We start from the raw sequence: 17,907 nt of genomic DNA, 5'->3' as shown, positions 1-17,907 counted from the left end.
ACAGAGACAGGTACTATGGAGAAGTGAACAACAGGATTCTTAACAGGCTAAAGTCCAAGGACAAAAGAAAAGGTAAATGATGCCTTACAGAGGAGTATGATGGCATAAACTCTCAGATCTGGGGTAAAAACCATAGACAATAGGTAACAACAACAAGCCATGGGTCTTCTAGATGTCTACGATGGTGTCGATATAGCCAGGACTGAGGTGCTGATCTGTATCACGTCTTTACAGTGTGATTAGAGTCAACATGTTTTTCTGCATCTAAAAAGACACAGGTACACAAAGTCAGAGAGCTCTTCAGCTCACCTTTGACTTCTGGGAACTGGTTGTAGGCCAAAACAAAAATGTCATTTGTAACAGCCTATTGGTCATTTACTATTCAAAGCAAACGCCAGTGCCAGTGTAGCTGCTATGTGTAGTTAGACTCAGGGAGTGAGCCCACACACCATCATCACCATACTGTTCAGTTATTTGTAAATAGCAGTATGCCTGCTGGAATTAGAGGAAGTCATTGCGGGTTCCACTTCACATGGACATACGAGAGGCCCTGACAGGGGGACACCAGAAGGAGTGTGTGTCTGTAAATGTGTTGAGCTGCAGTCTCTCACCATCTTGGGAAGACCCCGTTCTCCAGACTGGTGGTCTGGCTGCGGAGCCAGCGTCTCTGGTAGCTACTGGCCTGGCTGCTGGTGAGGGAGGAGCCCGGGGAGGGGAACGGAGTAATCAACAGACTGCTCAGAGACGCTGTGTAGGGAGGGACGGAGGGGAGGCAGAGATGGAGCGAGTGAGAGGAATGAAAGAGGGGAAGATGAGAGCACAGAGAGAGCCATAGAAGTGTAGAGAGCAAAAAAAGAGGATTTGAGGAATGAGAGAGGAGAGAACAGAAGAGTCAGTGATTCAGTCAATGAGGTTACTCACACACACAACAGAACAGGGGAAAAACACATACAACACATCCACACTGCATTAGTTCAGCTTCCCACAGCCCACCCTGATTATTAGAGCATGGCTGGGACATTCAATATCACCTCACAGTCACATGATGTTACAAGAAAAGCTGGTCCAATACCAGGTATGTGGAGGGTGTATGCAACTCACGTTGCCGTCACGTAGGCATAGATCAAAGAAGGGATGCCAAATGTGTGGGTGATTGACGACTAGGGGAGGCGTATGGGAGTAGGAGGAGTTGGAGTGTGTGTGTGTGTGTGTGTGTGGGAGAGGAGAGGGGACCAAATTAGAACTTCATTTACTAGTACCGGGTTGTGGGAGCTGCTATATTTAAGCATATGCATGTGACGCGGGTGTTCAACAGAAAGTGAGATTCCCCTCATGCCGCTGATGCAAGGGCTGGGGGTCAGTTTACACTGCACAAGGTTATCCAGCATCTCTCTCTCCTCCACACCTCTATAGAGGATGGAGGAGGGCTAAACTCTGGCAGCGGGGTCAACGTTAACGTCTCCGCTATGCCAACGTTACAGAGGAGGATGGAGCATAAGCTGGTCTCAAATGGCACCACAATTCCCTACATAGTGCTCTACTTTAGACCAGAGTCCTATGGGCACAGCCCTGGTGTCACTCCCACTCCAGTTTGAAGAGAAGGAATGCTATGTGGAGCTGACCGGTCTGCAGCCGTGACCCAGTAGAATATGGATTCATCTAAACCCATTAGTTGCATCCCTCTTGTTTAGAGATGGTTCAGAGAGAGAGAACACACCGAGGTGATTCTAGTGCCAATACCTACTTACCTAGCTACATCATCTCAGAGACACACAGAAGGCTTAGTCTAGAGAGGCCAATCCTGGATTTAGTTAAGAGTCATTACCTGATCTGGCGATGCCGCTGTCTCTCTCGTCGTACAGGCTTCTGCCCGGCATGTCCATGGGGTTGCTATGGCCTGCAGGAAAGAGATTGGAGGGGAAAGACTGAGAAACAGATCAGGCCGACTGAGCTCAGCAATACTGAGAAGCCCAAGCAGGGAGGGGTGCCAGAGTTTATCCCACCACCACTCTCAAAGCATGGGACCACCTTCACCACCACAGAACATTCATTTCACAATGACCAAGCCCACTAATGACATACCAACACAGTGCAAGACACTTCCTACAGGCCAAACCACAAGCAGGCTCTGGCCCTCTACTACAGTACTGCAGTGTGTTGTGTCATTCACTCTAACGCCACTCTGTTGAAGCAGGTGCAGCATCGAAAATACTCAACAACATGTACGCTTGTATGTTCTCAGATGTACTTAACATCTCACTACCACAATAGGTGAAATAACAAAATGAAAGTTCACGTTATAGTTTACCAGTACAGAAACCGCAAACCCCTCACTTGCATGTGTTTAAACAACAAAGGCATCGTTTGGTGTTGTCCTGTTGATTTACGGTCAAATCAACACAGGCTTTGCTGCAAAGCGTCCGTGCCCCGCCCACCCTGGCCTGCGACCTAATGAGCATTCCACTATTGCATAACTGAAGAGCTACATGCCGTGCCACCGAGCTGTGGCTTACAGAGGACTGCAAGGAGGCTATTTACAGAACACCACCCCTGTCACCATCATTCAGAAGTTATGGGATGGAGGGAGGAGGAAGAGGAGGTGGTGAGGGGACAGAGAGATTATGGTACGGAGGGTGGGAAGGAGTGATGGAAGGAGGATGGGAAGGAGTGATGGAAGGAGGGTGGGAAGGAGTGATGGAAGGAGGGTGGGAAGGAGTGATGGAAGGAGGATAGGAAGGAGTGATGGAAGGAGGGTGGGAAGGAGTGATGGAAGGAGGGAGTGAGGACAGTAGGGAGGAGGGAGTGAGGACCCTAAAGCAGATATTGAGCATGCCCGTAGTACACTTGCAGACACATGCAATGTATGTACACGCGCATGCAACTGCACACGAGCACACTGCAAACCTGAAAAGAAAGAGGCACTCTTGATGAGGCGCAGAGGGCCCTGCTCAGAGAAGGCCCGGCGCGGGCTGCAGAGCTGAGAGAAACCTGCGCAGCACAAACGAACAGGGAGAAGAGACAAACAAAACAAGACAGGACATGAACCACTGTTAGTAATGAAGCAGGAGGTCACACTCCAACCCAATGGAGAGGGGGGACAACCTGAAACAGTTTGGCATCATAATGGCTACATTTAGACATGCAGCCCAATTCTAATATTATTTCCACTAATTAGTTGTTTAAGCAATCACAGATCTTTTCACATCAGATATTTTCCAGAGCTGATCTGATTTGTCAAAAGACCAAATAGTGGAAAAAAGATCAGAATTGGGCTGCGTGTCTAAACACAGCCATTGTGGTCCTAAACTGCTTCAGGTTGTCCTGAAATGGACGTTAAAAGAGGGAAAAGAACACAAAAAAATGTGCCTGGAGAATACAGAGAATACACCTGGTTTCAATTGAAGTCCATTCACATGTAGCAAACTTCCAAAGACAGTCAGTGTATCACATACAGTATGTACATTGATAAAACGATACATGAAGATATGATGGATGAACGGAGTTAAACAAAACAGTGCTTCAGTACAACCAAAATAACTGAAAATGCATAGGTGTTGATATGAACAGTATAACATCCATTCATGTCCTTTATGTGCGAGACATTGCAGGTGCCAGTCAGTTGTGATGTGGTCCTGTCTGTAGTTGTTGTTGTGGTTACCTATGTTCCCCAGGAGGCCGTTGGTCACAGTGTTCTGATCAGGCCTCAAAGAATTGGGGTCCTGACCCATGAACTCCAGGCTGTCCTGCAGTCTGCCAGGAGCACAAAGACAACAGCAGAGGTTCAAATGGTATCGGGAGAGACTGAGATCAAGAATATAAAGAGAAGAAAGAGCAGGTTTAGAAAGGAGAGAGCAGGTTTAGAAAGGAGAGAAAGAGAGCAGGTTTAGAAAGGAGAGAAAGAGAGCAGGTTTAGAAAGGAGAGAGAGAGCAGGTTTAGAAACGGAGAGAGAGAGAGCAGGTTTAGAAAGGAGAGAGAGAGCAGGTTTAGAAAGGAGAGAGAGAGCAGGTTTAGAAAGGAGAGAGAGAGCAGGTTTAGAAAGGAGAGAGAGAGCAGGTTTAGAAAGGAGAGAGAGAGCAGGTTTAGAAAGGAGAAAGAGAGCAGGTTTAGAAAGGAGAGAGCAGGTTTAGAAAGGAGAGACCTCTTAACTTTTCCCAAATGTTGTTACGTTACAGGCTTATTCTAAAATGGATAAAATAATTGTTTCCCTCTTCCATCTACACACATACCCCATAATGACAAAGCAAAAACAGATTTGACATTTTTACACATTAAAAATAAAAACCAGAAATACCTTATTTACATAACTATTCAGACCTTTGCTATGAGACTCGAAATTGAGCTCAGGTGCTGATCATCCTTGAGATATTTTGATTGGAGTCAATTAAATTCAATTGGACATGATTTGGAAAGGCACACACCTGTCTATATAAGGTCCCACAGTTGACAGTGCACGTCAGAGCAAAAACCAAGCCATGAGGTCAAAGAAATTGTCCGTAGAGCTCCGAGACAGGATTGTGTCGGAGCACAGATCTGGGTAAGGGTACCAAAAAATGTCTGTAGCATTCAAGGTCCCCAAGAACACAGTGGACTCCATCATTCTTAAATGGAAGAGGTTTGGAACAACCAAGACTCTTCCTAGAGCTGGCCGCCTGGCCAAACTGAGCAATCGGGAGAGAAGGGACTTGGTCAGGGAGGTGAACAAGAACCCGATGGTCACTCTGACAGGGCTCTAGAGTTCCTCTGTGGAGATGGGAGAACCTTCCACAAGGACAAACATTTCTGCAGCACTCCACCAATCAGGCCTTTGTGGTTGAGTGGCCAGACAAAAGCCACTCCTCAGCAAAAAGCACATGACAGGCTGCTTGGAGTTTGCCAAAAGGCACCTAAAGACTCTCAGACCATGAGAAATGAGATTCTCTGGTATGATGAAACCAAGATTGAACTCTTTGTCCTGAATGCCAAGTGTAACGTCTGGAGGAAACCTGGCACCATCCCTATGGTGAAGCATGGTGGTGGCAGCATCATGCTGTGGGGATGTTTTTCAGCGGCAGGGACTGGGAGACTAGTCAAGATCGAGGGAACGGAAGTACAGAGACCCCTGATGAAAACCTGCTCCAGAGTGCTCAGGACCTCTGACTGGTGCGGAGGTTCACCTTCCAACAGGACAACGACCCTAAGCACAATGCCAAGACAACGCAGGAGTGACTTCGGGACAAGTCACTGAAAATCCTTGAGTGGCCCAGCCAGAGCCCGGACTTGAACCCAATCGAACATCTCTGGAGACCTGAAAATAGCTGTGCAGCGACACTCCCCATCTGACCTAACAGAGTTTGAGGCTCTGTAGAGAAGAATGGGAGAAACTCTCCAAATACTGGTTTGCCAAGATTGTAGAATCATACCCGAGAAGATTCGAGGCTGTAATAGCTGCCAAAAGTGCTTCAACAAAGCACTGAGTAAAGGTTCTGAACACTTATGTAAATGTGAACTTTTAAACCTGTTTTTGCTTTGTCATTATGGGGTAGTGTGTGATGATTGATAAGGAGAAAAAAACAATTCAATCAATTTTAGAATAATGCTTTATATGTATCAAAATGTGGAAAAAGTCAAGGTGACTGAATACTTTCTGAATGCACTGTATATAGGAGAAAGAGACATAGCAGGTTTAGAAAGGAGAAAGCGAGAGAGATCGCATCGTAGTAGGGCTTACGTGTTAAGGCTGCCATAGACACTACTCCCAGTTCGGGCTGTAAACACTTTACTCAGCATCAGCTGAGGGGGGGACCTGTGGACAGACAAGGAGGGGAGAAAAAGCGAGGGGAGGAGGAAGAACAAAGTCACGATGACTTGGTGCTCCTGATGTGCGTTATGTACAGTGCCTTGCGAAAGTATTCGGCCCCCTTGAACTTTGCGACCTTTTGCCACATTTCAGGCTTCAAACATAAAGATATAAAACTGTATTTTTTTGTGAAGAATCATCAACAAGTGGGACACAATCATGAAGTGGAACGACATTTATTGGATATTTCAAACTTTTTTAACAAATCAAAAACTGAAAAATTGGGCGTGCAAAATTATTCACCCCCCTTAAGTTAATACTTTGTAGCGCCACCTTTTGCTGCGATTACAGCTGTAAGTCGCTTGGGGTATGTCTCTATCAGTTTTGCACATCGAGAGACTGAAATTTTTTCCCATTCCTCCTTGCAAAACAGCTCGAGCTCAGTGAGGTTGGATGGAGAGCATTTGTGAACAGCAGTTTTCAGTTCTTTCCACAGATTCTCGATTGGATTCAGGTCTGGTCTTTTACTTGGCCATTCTAACACCTGGATATGTTTATTTTTGAACCATTCCATTGTAGATTTTGCTTTATGTTTTGGATCATTGTCTTGTTGGAAGACAAATATCCGTCCCAGTCTCAGGTCTTCCAGAATGGTCCTGTATTTGGCTCCATCCATCTTCCCATCAATTTTAACCATCTTCCCTGTCCCTGCTGAAGAAAAGCAGGCCCAAACCATGATGCTGCCACCACCATGTTTGACAGTGGGGATGGTGTGTTCAGCTGTGTTGCTTTTACGCCAAACATAACGTTTTGCATTGTTGCCAAAAAGTTCAATTTTGGTTTCATCTGACCAGAGCACCTTCTTCCACATGTTTGGTGTGTCTCCCAGGTGGCTTGTGGCAAACTTTAAACAACACTTTTTATGGATATCTTTCTTCTTGCCACTCTTCCATAAAGGCCAGATTTGTGCAATATACGACTGATTGTTGTCCAATGGACAGAGTCTCCCACCTCAGCTGTAGATCTCTGCAGTTCATCCAGAGGGATCATGGGCCTCTTGGCTGCATCTCTGATCAGTCTTCTCCTTGTATGAGCTGAAAGTTTAGAGGGACGGCCAGGTCTTGGTAGATTTGCAGTGGTCTGATACTCCTTCCATTTCAATATTATCGCTTGCACAGTGTTCCTTGGGATATCTTTTTGCATCCAAATCCGGCTTTAAACTTCTTCACAACAGTATCTCGGACCTGCCTGGTGTGTTCCTTGTTCTTCATGATGCTCTCTGCGCTTTTAACTGACCTCTGAGACTATCACAGTGCAGGTGCATTTATACGGAGACTTGATTACACACAGGTGGATTGTATTTATCATCATTAGTCATTTAGGTCAACATTGGATCATTCAGAGATCCTCACTGAACTTCTGGAGAGAGTTTGCTGCACTAAAAGTAAAGGGGCTGAATAATTTTGCACGCCCAATTTTTCAGTTTTTGATTTGTTAAAAAAGTTTGAAATATCCAATAAATGTCGTTCCACTTCATGATTGTGTCCCACTTGTTGTTGATTCTTCACAAAAAAATACAGTTTTATATCTTTATGTTTGAAGCCTGAAATGTGGCAAAAGGTCGCAAAGTTCAAGGGGCACTGTATATTTCTCTGATCTCTGCTTCAAAGTGCTGTGTGGGACAGACTGTAGCGTTTCCGTTAGGAAAATGTGACGCTGGACATTTGACCCGCAGCATTATAATTTTACCGGACATTGAAGAAATGTACCGGGCCCATATGCATTGGGTACATTAACTGATTAGGGCGTCCACCCACGGTGCTCAGGATGACAGAAAACGGATGTAGCTTATGGTAATTAATCTTAACAGAACATTCAATTTGAGGATGCAACAGCGTTTTTCTCAGCCAATAAGACGAGTAACAAACAGCTAATTCACTAGCCTATGTCAATCTACTTTCCCCGATAGCAGAAAAGTTGACCTATTCTACTGGTCACCTTGTCGTTCTGTGCGAGAAAGAAAAAGCCTATTCCAAACAGACTTTGGGACAGTTGTGGGACGATAGATCCCAAATTCATACAACCAGTAGGCCTGGATACATCCCAAAAAACATTACAAAGCAATGAGGCTCATGCAACAGATCAGAACCTTTAAATTCTGAATATTTGTTCCATAATGCATTTAGCGGGAAAACACTTGTCAAACGCACACCGCACACGCGAGCGGTTTCATGAAAACAGATGAAAATATCAATTTCAAATTTAGAAAGAGGGGAGTATTAAAGATGCAACTACTAGCATGGGTTGATAATGACTAGAGTTGTGCCTTTGGTTACTGGACAATGAAAAAACAATTATTTGAAAAACAATAGAACAGGGTTTCAATGGCATACGGAAGTATTTATAATTTTTTACAAATTTATTTTACCTTTATTTAACTAGGCAAGTCAGTTAAGAACAAATTCTTATTTTCAATGACGGCCTAGTGGGTTAACTGCCTGTTCAGGGGCAGAACGACAGATTTTGTACCTTGTCAGCTCGGGGATTTGAACTTGCAACCTTTCGGTTACTAGTCCAATGCTCTAACCACTAGGCAAATGATTGCCTACACGTTTGTTTGGGTTTTGGTTAGGCTACTTTAAAGGCATAATGTAGTGAAACGTTCAGGTTCCAAACCATTAAGTATACGTTTTCAAAATGCATACTGCCTCCAGCTCATTGCAAAGTGGTGTATGACTCGCTGAAGCCTGCCTACGTTGCTTATGCACTTGAATGGTGAATGGGAAGCACGATTCAATTACCAGTAAAGAAATACAAACAGAAGCTATTTTTAATTGTGGCCATTGTTTTTAACATGTGATTGTATTTAGAATTGTTGCGCAATGATTGTGCTTATAAAAAGCACACGTTTCACTACAGCAGCAACAAACAGCTGTTTGATGAGCTGTACAAACAGCTCTCACGCTACATCGACTGGTATTTCAATCTACGAACAGGCTAAAATGCATTATTTTGCAATGGGATAGTTTTTTCTTCTCCTGGAAAATTGGTCAGCGACAATTTTATTTAAATCGGCTAGTCATATTATTTCTCCCCCCTCAAAAAAAAAACATCTATTAGTGGCTAATGGAAATCCTGAAAGACTGCCTAACTGACTTCACTCCCCCTGTTGTTCCCTGGATCTCACCGTATCTGGTGGATCTTGAGTGTGGAGCCCTTGTAGCTCATGGCCACCGAGCCAAACATCATCTCCCCCAACATGTTGGCATCAGAGGAACACCGCAACCCCTGAGAGACAGGAGAGGAGGAGAGAGGGAAAGGAGGTGGAGAACAGAGAGGGTAAAGAAGGTGGAACGGGACCGACATTATAGGGTTTGAGGGTCGTTTGATCATGATAAAGGGACTGTTTTCACCCATAGAGATGAACTGGAGAGCTCATCTCCTATCAATGGAACTTCCCATTCTAAAAACAGGCTTTGGGTCAAGTGCACCCTCTGGCTATCACACAGTATGTTCTTACCTGGAAGCGCAGCCCTTGTTCCCTGGGTTCCCGGGCCTCGGCGGCACAGGAACTGTCCAGAGAGTTGGAGCTGCCCCCTGTAGGCCTCAGCTGGCAGCACTTCCCATACATCTTCACCTGGGCCTCGCTACTGCACATCTTCTGCTGTGGGGAAAACCACACAAATAACACATTCACATATGTAGAATAAGGCCCTGGTTCTAGCATAGGAGTTTCTCTAGTTTCAATATTTGAGATGTTGGTACGAGTGTTTTTGACTGGCTACCCATTTACATCGCTCCGGCAAAAGTGACGTTTCATCTCCACGATGAGTCTGGATTTGCCTCACTCCCCGAGGAGTTCTAGAACGCGAACACATTCTGATTGGTCCCAGAAACCAATGGGTTGGGCCAGAACCGACCTACATGATGGTGTTATCAACTTTGATACTTTGAAAATGTTGCTAATTTATAAAATAATAAATGGAAATATCACGTTTACATAAGTATTCAGACTCTTTACTCAGTACTTTGTTGAAGCACCTTTGGCAGCAATTACAGCTTTGAATCTTCTTGGGTATGACACTACAAGCTTGGCACAACTGTATTCAGGGAGTTTCTCCCATTCTTCTTTGCAGAAGCTCTCAAGCTCTGTCAGGTTGGATGGGGAGCGTCGATGCACAGCTATTTTCAGGTCTCTCCAGAGATGTTCGATCGGGTTCAAGTCCGGGCTCTGGCTGGGCAACTCAAGGAATTTCAGTGACTTGTCCCGAAGTCACTCCTGCGTTGTCTTGTGTCATGACGTTGGCCTGGGGGTAGGTTTATGACCCCCCCCCCATAAATACCTTTCTCCCTTCCCTCGCTCTCTTGACTCTACAGAAGGACTCTTGAAGAGCCTTTGTTAAACATATAAAGTCTGGGAACATCAAAAGGTGGGGGGAAAGGAACCATATTTTGGTAATTCAACCAGTTGAAAATATGCGTTGGTACGTAATGAATATGATGTCAGTTTGGTTGTCATCTGAGACATTCTTATTAATGATAGGATGACAAACTGTATCTTGGAAAGTCTACACATTATAGTTATCAGATTCACATGAAATTGTTGTGCAATTTAAATGTTTAAATATGAAACTATTTGTGAAAAGATTAAATGTAATTTTAGCTTCCAAATGAGAGAATTGGGTTTTCATAAGGTTAAAGCTCTGCTCAATCAGTGGCCCGCCCCTGTGAAGAGACATTGGTTTTAAACTATGAAACACACCCTTCTCTCTCTCCACTATATAAGCCCTTTACGAAAATATATAACTTTCTGTTCCGATGACATTAGGGCGACAGTCCTATGTTGAAAGTGTTCAGATAATAAGCTGTTCCAGGGACGTGAGGACTTTCGGTCCCCGAGTTGAAAGGACAAAGATCACCTAAAGAACTAAGCCAACCTCAGCGTGAGCTCTGGATGAACGACAAGGACCTAACGAAATTAGCATTGAATTTCAATGTGAAAGTGACGACCTATACACGCCGGAAGGATGAATTTTGACTATACCAGCCAGAACATAGCATGAGCTAAAAGTATGGCAACTTGGTATGAACTTTGAACTCTTATTCACTCCAGAAGTGATACCTCCTAGCCGTTGAGTTGTCAGCGGCCGATGTAAACGTGGGCTCGGAAAGGACGGACAAAGGACCTGTCTAACAAACAACACGATACTACCAAGTATCCAGTTTACCACCAGAGACACTCTTCAAAGGACAAGGAAGATCTCTGTTGGGCAACACGGCCAGCATCTACGACCAATCTACCGAAGCACAGCTCAGAGTAAATATTTATTGCATTCTCCTTTTTCAAATGGGCGGTAATTTAGAATGCATAAGATACTGTATTTATTATAGCATAGCTTCTCCCTTTGTTCCTCAGTCTTCCCGCTCTTTCACTCAAACCCAACCCCCTTTCCTTTGTGTAACCAGCCGTCATGTCGGCTCCGTCCACCAGGGACGTTTTCTGTATGACATAATATCCATTCTGTGTTTATGTAATTCTGTGTGATTATTTAGGTATTTAGTAAATAAGTAATTAAACCAAAGTTTGTATTGCTGATTCAACTTGTTAGCCAGGGTTCGTGAAGATAACAAAGAATTCTATGATGTTCAGATGAGACTGAAATAAGGTGACGATTAATATTGACTGCTATTGATGTAAAAGATTACTAGGTCTTTAAGAGTTTATTCGGAAGGTAACAGCTCTATAAAACACTTTTTTGTGGTGCCCCGACTTTCTAGTTAATTATCTACCTGATTAGTTTAATCAGGTAATATTAATTACAGGGACATTTTTTTTAATAGAATAGCATGTCATATCACTTAATCCGGCAAAGACACGACACTTGGCTGTGTGCTTAGGGTTGTTGTCCTGTTGGAAGGTGAACCTTCGTCCCAGTCTGAGGTCCTGAGCGCTCTGGAGCAGGTTTTCATCAAGGATCTCTGTATTTTGCTCCGTCATCTTTCCCTCGATCCTGACGAGTCTCCCAGTCCCTGCCGCTGAAAAACATCCCACAGCATGATGCTGCCACCACCATGCTTCACCGTAGGGATGGTGTCAGGTTTCATCAGAACAGATAATCTTGTTTCTCATAGTCAGAGTCTTTAGGTGCCTTTTGGTAAATTCCAAAAGGGCTGTCATGTGCCTTTTTACCGAAGATTGGCTTCCGTCTGGCCACTCTACCATAAAAAGGCCTGATTGGTGGAGTGCTGCAGAGATTGTTGTCCTTCTGGAAGGTTCTCCTATCTCCACGGAGGAACTCTATAATTCTGTCAGAGTGACCATCGGGTTCTTGGTCACCTCCCTGACCAAGTTCCTTCTCCCCTGATTGCGGAGTTTGGCCAGGTGGCCAGCTCTAGGAAGAGTCTTGGTGGTTCCAAGCTTCTTCTATTTAAGAATGATGGAGGCCACTGTGTTCTTGGGACCTTCAATGCTGCAGTTTTTAAGTACCCTTCCCAAGATCACAATCCTGTCTCAGAGCTCGACGGACAATTCCTTTGACCTCTTGGCTTGGTTTTTGCTCTGACATGCACTGTCAACTGTGGGAGCTTATATAGACAGGTGTGTGCCTTTCCAAATCATGTCCAATCAATTACATTTACTACAGGTGGACTCAAATCAAGTTGTAGAAACATCTCAAGGATGATCAATGGAAACAGGATGCACCTGAGCTCAACTTCGAGTCTCATAGCAAAGAATCGGAATACTTATGTAAATAAGGTATTTTTCTTTGGATCTGAATACATTTGCAAACATTTCTAACAACCTGTTTTCACTTTGTCATTATGGGGTATTGTGTGTAGATTGCTGAGGAAAAAGTGTGGGAAAAGTCAAGGGGTCTGAATACTTTCTAAATACACTGTATGTATCGATCAGCTAAATTAAATTCAGGGTGAGTCGCCAGGTAATGAGTGTTTAGTCAAGTCTACCACTTAAAGAATAGCATATAGTCTTTGTCCTAGGATTTGAGCTGTTTATTGATTTTTCAACACTAAAGTTGCATATCTTTTGCACAGAGGGCACTATGTACTTAGGGCACACAGTACTCTTACATACACTCTTGCATTCCTAGTGTATGTAACAGTACAATCTTTTCGCAAAAAAATATATGAGTGTACTGCAACTAAAACGTTGCTCTGTTCATGCTTTATGTTATAGGCCTACATCGCTTCAAAACAGTGTTGATTGTTACTAGGACTAGCTTGGAAGAAACTAAATATGTTAGTGACAGGGAAAAAAACATCAGGCAAACACAACCAACACACAGTATTTACACAGGCTTTCTCTACCTCTTGAAATGATTGATGTCAGAGCATACAATGTTCTATCCGTTAGTCACAAATCCATACAAATGAAAAATACACTCCAATCTGCTTTCCCCCATGTGACGTGCCAGAGAATAGCACCCTATTTTGCACTGGAATGCTTTTGTGGACTGCGTGCCTTTCTTTGCTACGGTAATGGGTCGCATCAAACAAATGTCTGGCCTGCCCCGATAGAGAACACAAAGGCTGGAACATGTGAATGGCTGTCATAGGACTTCCTCAGGAACTGGTGAGCTGGAATTGCAACCACTACCTCCCTACCTCCCTCTACCCAGCTCTCCCTACCTCCCTCTACCCAGCTCTAGCCCTACCTCCCTCTACCCAGCTCTAGCCCTACCTCCCTCTACCCAGCTCTAGCCCTACCTCCCTCTACCCAGCTCTAGCCCTACCTCCCTCTACCCAGCTCTAGCCCTACCTCCCTCTACCCAGCTCTAGCCCTACCTCCCTCTACCCAGCTCTAGCCCTACCTCCCTCTACCCAGCTCTAGCCCTACCTCCCTCTACACCCAGCTCTAGCCCTACCTCCCTCTACCCAGCTCTAGCCCTACCTCCCTCTACCCAGCTCTAGCCCTACCTCCCCTACCCAGCTCTAGCCCCCTACCTCCCTCTACCCAGCTCTAGCCCTACCTCCCTCTACCCAGCTCTAGCCCTACCTCCCTCTACCCAGCTCTAGCCCTACCTCCCTCTACCCAGCTCTAGCCCTACCTCCCTCTACCCAGCTCTCCCTACCTCCCTCTACCCAGCTCTAGCCCTACCTCCCTCTACCTCTAGCCCTACCTCCCTCTACCCAGCCCTACCTCCCCTACTCAACTCTACCCAGCTCTACCTCAGCTCTAGCCCTAGCTCCCCTAGCTCTCCCTACCTCCCCCCCTCGAGCCCTAGCCCCCCCTCTAGCACTATCCCCCTCTAGCCCTACTTCCCCTCTAGCCCTACCTCCCTCTCCCTACCTCCCTCTCCCTACCTCTCGCTCTACCCCGCTCTAGCTCCCTCCCTCCCTCCCTCTCCCCTCTCTAGCTCACTCCCTCTCCGCTCTCTAGCTCACTCCCTCTCCCCTCTCTAGCTCACTCCCTCTCCCCTCTCTAGCTCACTCTCTCTCTAGGCTTGTGCTCCCCTCTCTAGCTCACTCCCTCCCTCTCTCTCTAGGCTTGCTCTCCCCTCTCTAGCTCACTCCCTCTCTCTCTCTCTAGGCTTGCTTTCCCCTCTCTAGCTCACTCCCTCTCTCTCTCTCTCTAGGCTTGCTTTTCCCTCTCTAGCTCACTCCCGCTTTCTCTCTCTAGGCTTGCTCTCTCCTCTCTAGCTCACTCCCTCGGCTTTCTCTCCCCTCTCTAGCTCACTCCCTCTCTCTCTCTAGGCTTGCTCTCCCATCTCTAGCTCACCCCCTCTCTCTCTAGGCTCTCTCTCCCCTCTCTAGCTCACTCCCTCTCTCTCTAGGCTCTCTCTCCCCTCTCTAGCTCACTCCCTCTCTCTCTAGGATCTCTCTCCCCTCTCTAGCTCACTCCCTCTCTCTCTAGGCTTGCTCTCCCCTCTCTAACTCACTCCCTCTCTCTCTCTCTCTCTAGGCTTGCTCTCCCCTCTCTAGGCTTGCTCTCCCCTCTCTAGCTCACTCCCTCTCGCTCTCTCTAGGCTTGCTCTCCCCTCTCTAGCTCACTCACTCCCTCTCTCTCTAGGCTTCCTCTCCCCTCTCTAGCTAACTCCCTCTCTCTCTCTCTCTAGGCTTGCTCTCCCCTCTCTAGGCTTGCTCTCCCCTCTCTAGGCTTGCTCTCCCCTCTCTAGCTCACTCCCTCTCTCTCTAGGCTTCCTCTACCCTCTCTAGCTCACTCACTCCCTCTCTCTCTAGGCTTCCTCTCCCCTCTCTAGCTAACTCCCTCTCTCTCTCTCTCTAGGCTTGCTCTCCCCTCTCTAGCTCACTCCCTCTCTCTCTAGGCTCTCTCTCACTCCCCTCTCTCTAGGCTTGCTCTCCCCTCTCTAGCTAACCCCCTCTCTCTCTCTCTAGGCTTGCTCTCCCCTCTCTAGCTCACTCCCTCTCTCTCTAGGCTTGCTCTCCCCTCTCTAGCTCACTCCCTCTCTCTCTCTAGGCTTGCTCTCCCCTCTCTAGCTCACTCCCCTCTCTCTCTAGGCTTGCTCTCCCCTCTCTAGCTCACTCCCTCTCTCTCTAGGCTCTCTCATCTCTCTCTAGGCTCTCTCTCCCCTCTCTAGCTCACTCCCTCTCTCTCTAGGCTCTCTCCCCTCTCTACCTCACTCCCTCTCTCTCTCTCTAGGCTCTCTCTCCCCTCTCTAGCTCACTCCCTCTCTCTCTAGGATCTCTCTCCCCTCTCTAGCTCACTCCCTCTCTCTCTAGGCTTGCTCTCCCCTCTCTCTAGGCTTGCTCTCCCCTCTCTCTAGGCTTGCTCTCCCCTCTCTCTAGGCTTGCTCTCCCCTCTCTCTAGGCTTGCTCTCCCCTCTCTCTAGGCTTGCTCTCCCCTCTAGCTCACTCCCTCTCTCTCTCTCTAGGCTTGCTCTCCCCTCTCTAGCTCACTCCCTCTCTCTCTAGGCTTGCTCTCCCCTCTCTAGCTCACTCCCTCTCTCTCTCTCTCTCTAGGCTTGCTCTCCCCTCTCTAGCTCACTCCCTCTCTCTCTAGGCTCTCTCTCCCCTCTCTAGCTCACTCCCTCTCTCTCTAGGCTCTCTCTCCCTCTCTAGCTCACTCCCTCTCTCTCTAGGCTCTCTCTCCCCTCTCTAGGCTTGCTCTCCCCTCTCTAGCTCACTCCCTCTCTCTCTCTCTAGGCTTGCTCTCCCCTCTCTAGCTCACTCTCTCTCTCTCTCTCTCTCTCTCTAGGCTTGCTCTCCCCTCTCTAGCTCACTCCCTCTCTCTCTCTCTCTCTCTCTCTCTAGGCTTGCTCTCCCCTCTCTAGCTCACTCCCTCTCTCTCTCTAGGCTCTCTCTCCCCTCTCTAGCTCACTCCCTCTCTCTCTAGGCTTGCTCTCCCCTCTCTAGCTCACTCCCTCTCTCTCTAGGCTTGCTCTCCCCTCTCTAGCTCACTCTCTCTCCAGGCTTGCTCTCCCCTCTCTAGCTCACTCCCTCTCCCTCTCTAGGCTTGCTCTCCCCTCTCTAGCTCACTCCCTCTCTCTCTAGGCTTGCTCTCCCCTCTCTAGCTCACTCCCTCTCACTCTCTAGGCTTGCTCTCCCCTCTCTAGCTCACTCCCTCTCACTCTCTAGGCTTGCTCTCCCCTCTCTAGCTCACTCCCTCTCTCTCTAGGCTTGCTCTCCCCTCTCTAGCTCACTCCCTCGCTCGCCCTTATCCAATAAACAAATTGCACGTACAACAATAAACATGTACAACAAGGATTTAGAACAGGTTAAAGTAAATATGCACATTCTATTTGGACACATATGGGTGATACAGGTCAAGCAGATGGGCGTTGTCAACATCACAGTAGATTGCAGCAAGTAACCCATGACAGCACAATGACAAAAAGGCTGAAGTGAGAGAGAGAGAGTCAGTCAGCAGTCAGTCACAGAGACTGCGGTCATGTGAGTCTGGGAGAATGCTTTACAAGTCAGTGGCGGGTCTCGGATGAGGCTACTCGTATTGAGATCAGAGCTCCAGCTCAACCCGGTTAAGCCCTGTTTAATAAAGCCACAGGAGGAGCTTTAGACAGAGTTTCCTATTTCCCCACATTGTGGTGTACTGCCCCATTAAACACCCCTTGTCAGTCAGATACACACGTCACTCACCGAGGCAGGGGCTTCCTCTGCGCTCCTCTTTTTGGAACTGGAATCGAAGAGGACATTTCTCCCCCGTCGCTCACAGTCTTGGTACAGTATCAATCTGATCTGGCTAGGGTCCAGCTGTGGGGATGACCAGCTGGAGAGAGAAAGTGAGGGAGGAGAGAGGACAAGCATGAAGCATATGATCACGCTGGCACTACTAACAATGAATGAAGACCGTCTACTAAAACTAGCAAACGGAGTCTGAAAACATCAGCAGCATGTACAGACAGACATTCCCCAGTCAGACCTGTCCTCACACAGACAGAGTAGCAAAGGCCATCAAACTAAACTGTGTCTGGTTACATAAAGTATGAATAATCATAAAGAGTAAAGAGAGGTGACAGTGATGGACTGACAGTTGGCTAAAAAGCTCTCTTAATCCGTCAGCCCTTTGGGTCGGTGGGCCTGGCAGGGCCAACAGTCGTACCATTGCTGCCATTCCGTCCCTCATACCATCGCCTGCCTGATGGGAAGCAGAGACAGCTATGGCCACCCACCAGCCTCCACCACAGGGGAGAACAGAGACAGCTATGGCCACCCACCAGCCTCCACCACAGGGGAGAACAGAGACAGCTATGGCCACCCACCAGCCTCCACCACAGGGTGGAACAGAGACAGCTATGGCCACCCACCAGCCTCCACCACAGGGGGAAACAGAGACAGCTATGGCCACCCACCAGCCTCCACCACAGGGTGGAACAGAGACAGCTATGGCCACCCACCAGCCTCCACCACAGGGGGGAACAGAGACAGCTATGGCCACCCACCAGGGTCAGTCTGTCCTAACTGGTGTTTTTCTCCTGTCTTATCTGGTGTCCTGTGGGATCTTAAGTATGGCCCCTCTAATTCTCCCATCTCCCTCTCTCGCGCTCCCCTCCCAGAGGACCTGAGCCCTAAGACCCTGCCTCAGGACTACCTGGCCTGGCAACTCCTGGCTGTCCCAGTCCTCAGTCCACCTGCTCGTACTGCTGATAAAGTTTCTGTTCACCGGGCTTGCTACCTTATCCCGGACCTGCTGTCT

General features: G+C 47.2%; 1 protein-coding gene across 1 annotated transcript in view; it reads right to left on the bottom strand.

Annotated features, from left to right (window-relative positions):
- Positions 1-17,907, bottom strand: part of LOC139418035 (folliculin-interacting protein 1-like) — a 46,937-nt gene that overhangs the window by 15,959 nt on the left and 13,071 nt on the right. Inside the window, 8 exon segments of the mRNA XM_071167137.1 lie at positions 612-747; positions 1,826-1,897; positions 2,905-2,988; positions 3,659-3,750; positions 5,709-5,783; positions 8,965-9,065; positions 9,298-9,441; positions 16,851-16,980. Of these exon segments, the coding sequence (XP_071023238.1) occupies positions 612-747; positions 1,826-1,897; positions 2,905-2,988; positions 3,659-3,750; positions 5,709-5,783; positions 8,965-9,065; positions 9,298-9,441; positions 16,851-16,980 (834 nt within the window).

Source organism: Oncorhynchus clarkii, chromosome 10, assembly GCF_045791955.1.
Source record: "Oncorhynchus clarkii lewisi isolate Uvic-CL-2024 chromosome 10, UVic_Ocla_1.0, whole genome shotgun sequence".
Lineage (NCBI taxonomy): Eukaryota > Metazoa > Chordata > Actinopteri > Salmoniformes > Salmonidae > Oncorhynchus > Oncorhynchus clarkii.
This window is presented reverse-complemented; position numbering and strand designations above follow the sequence as displayed.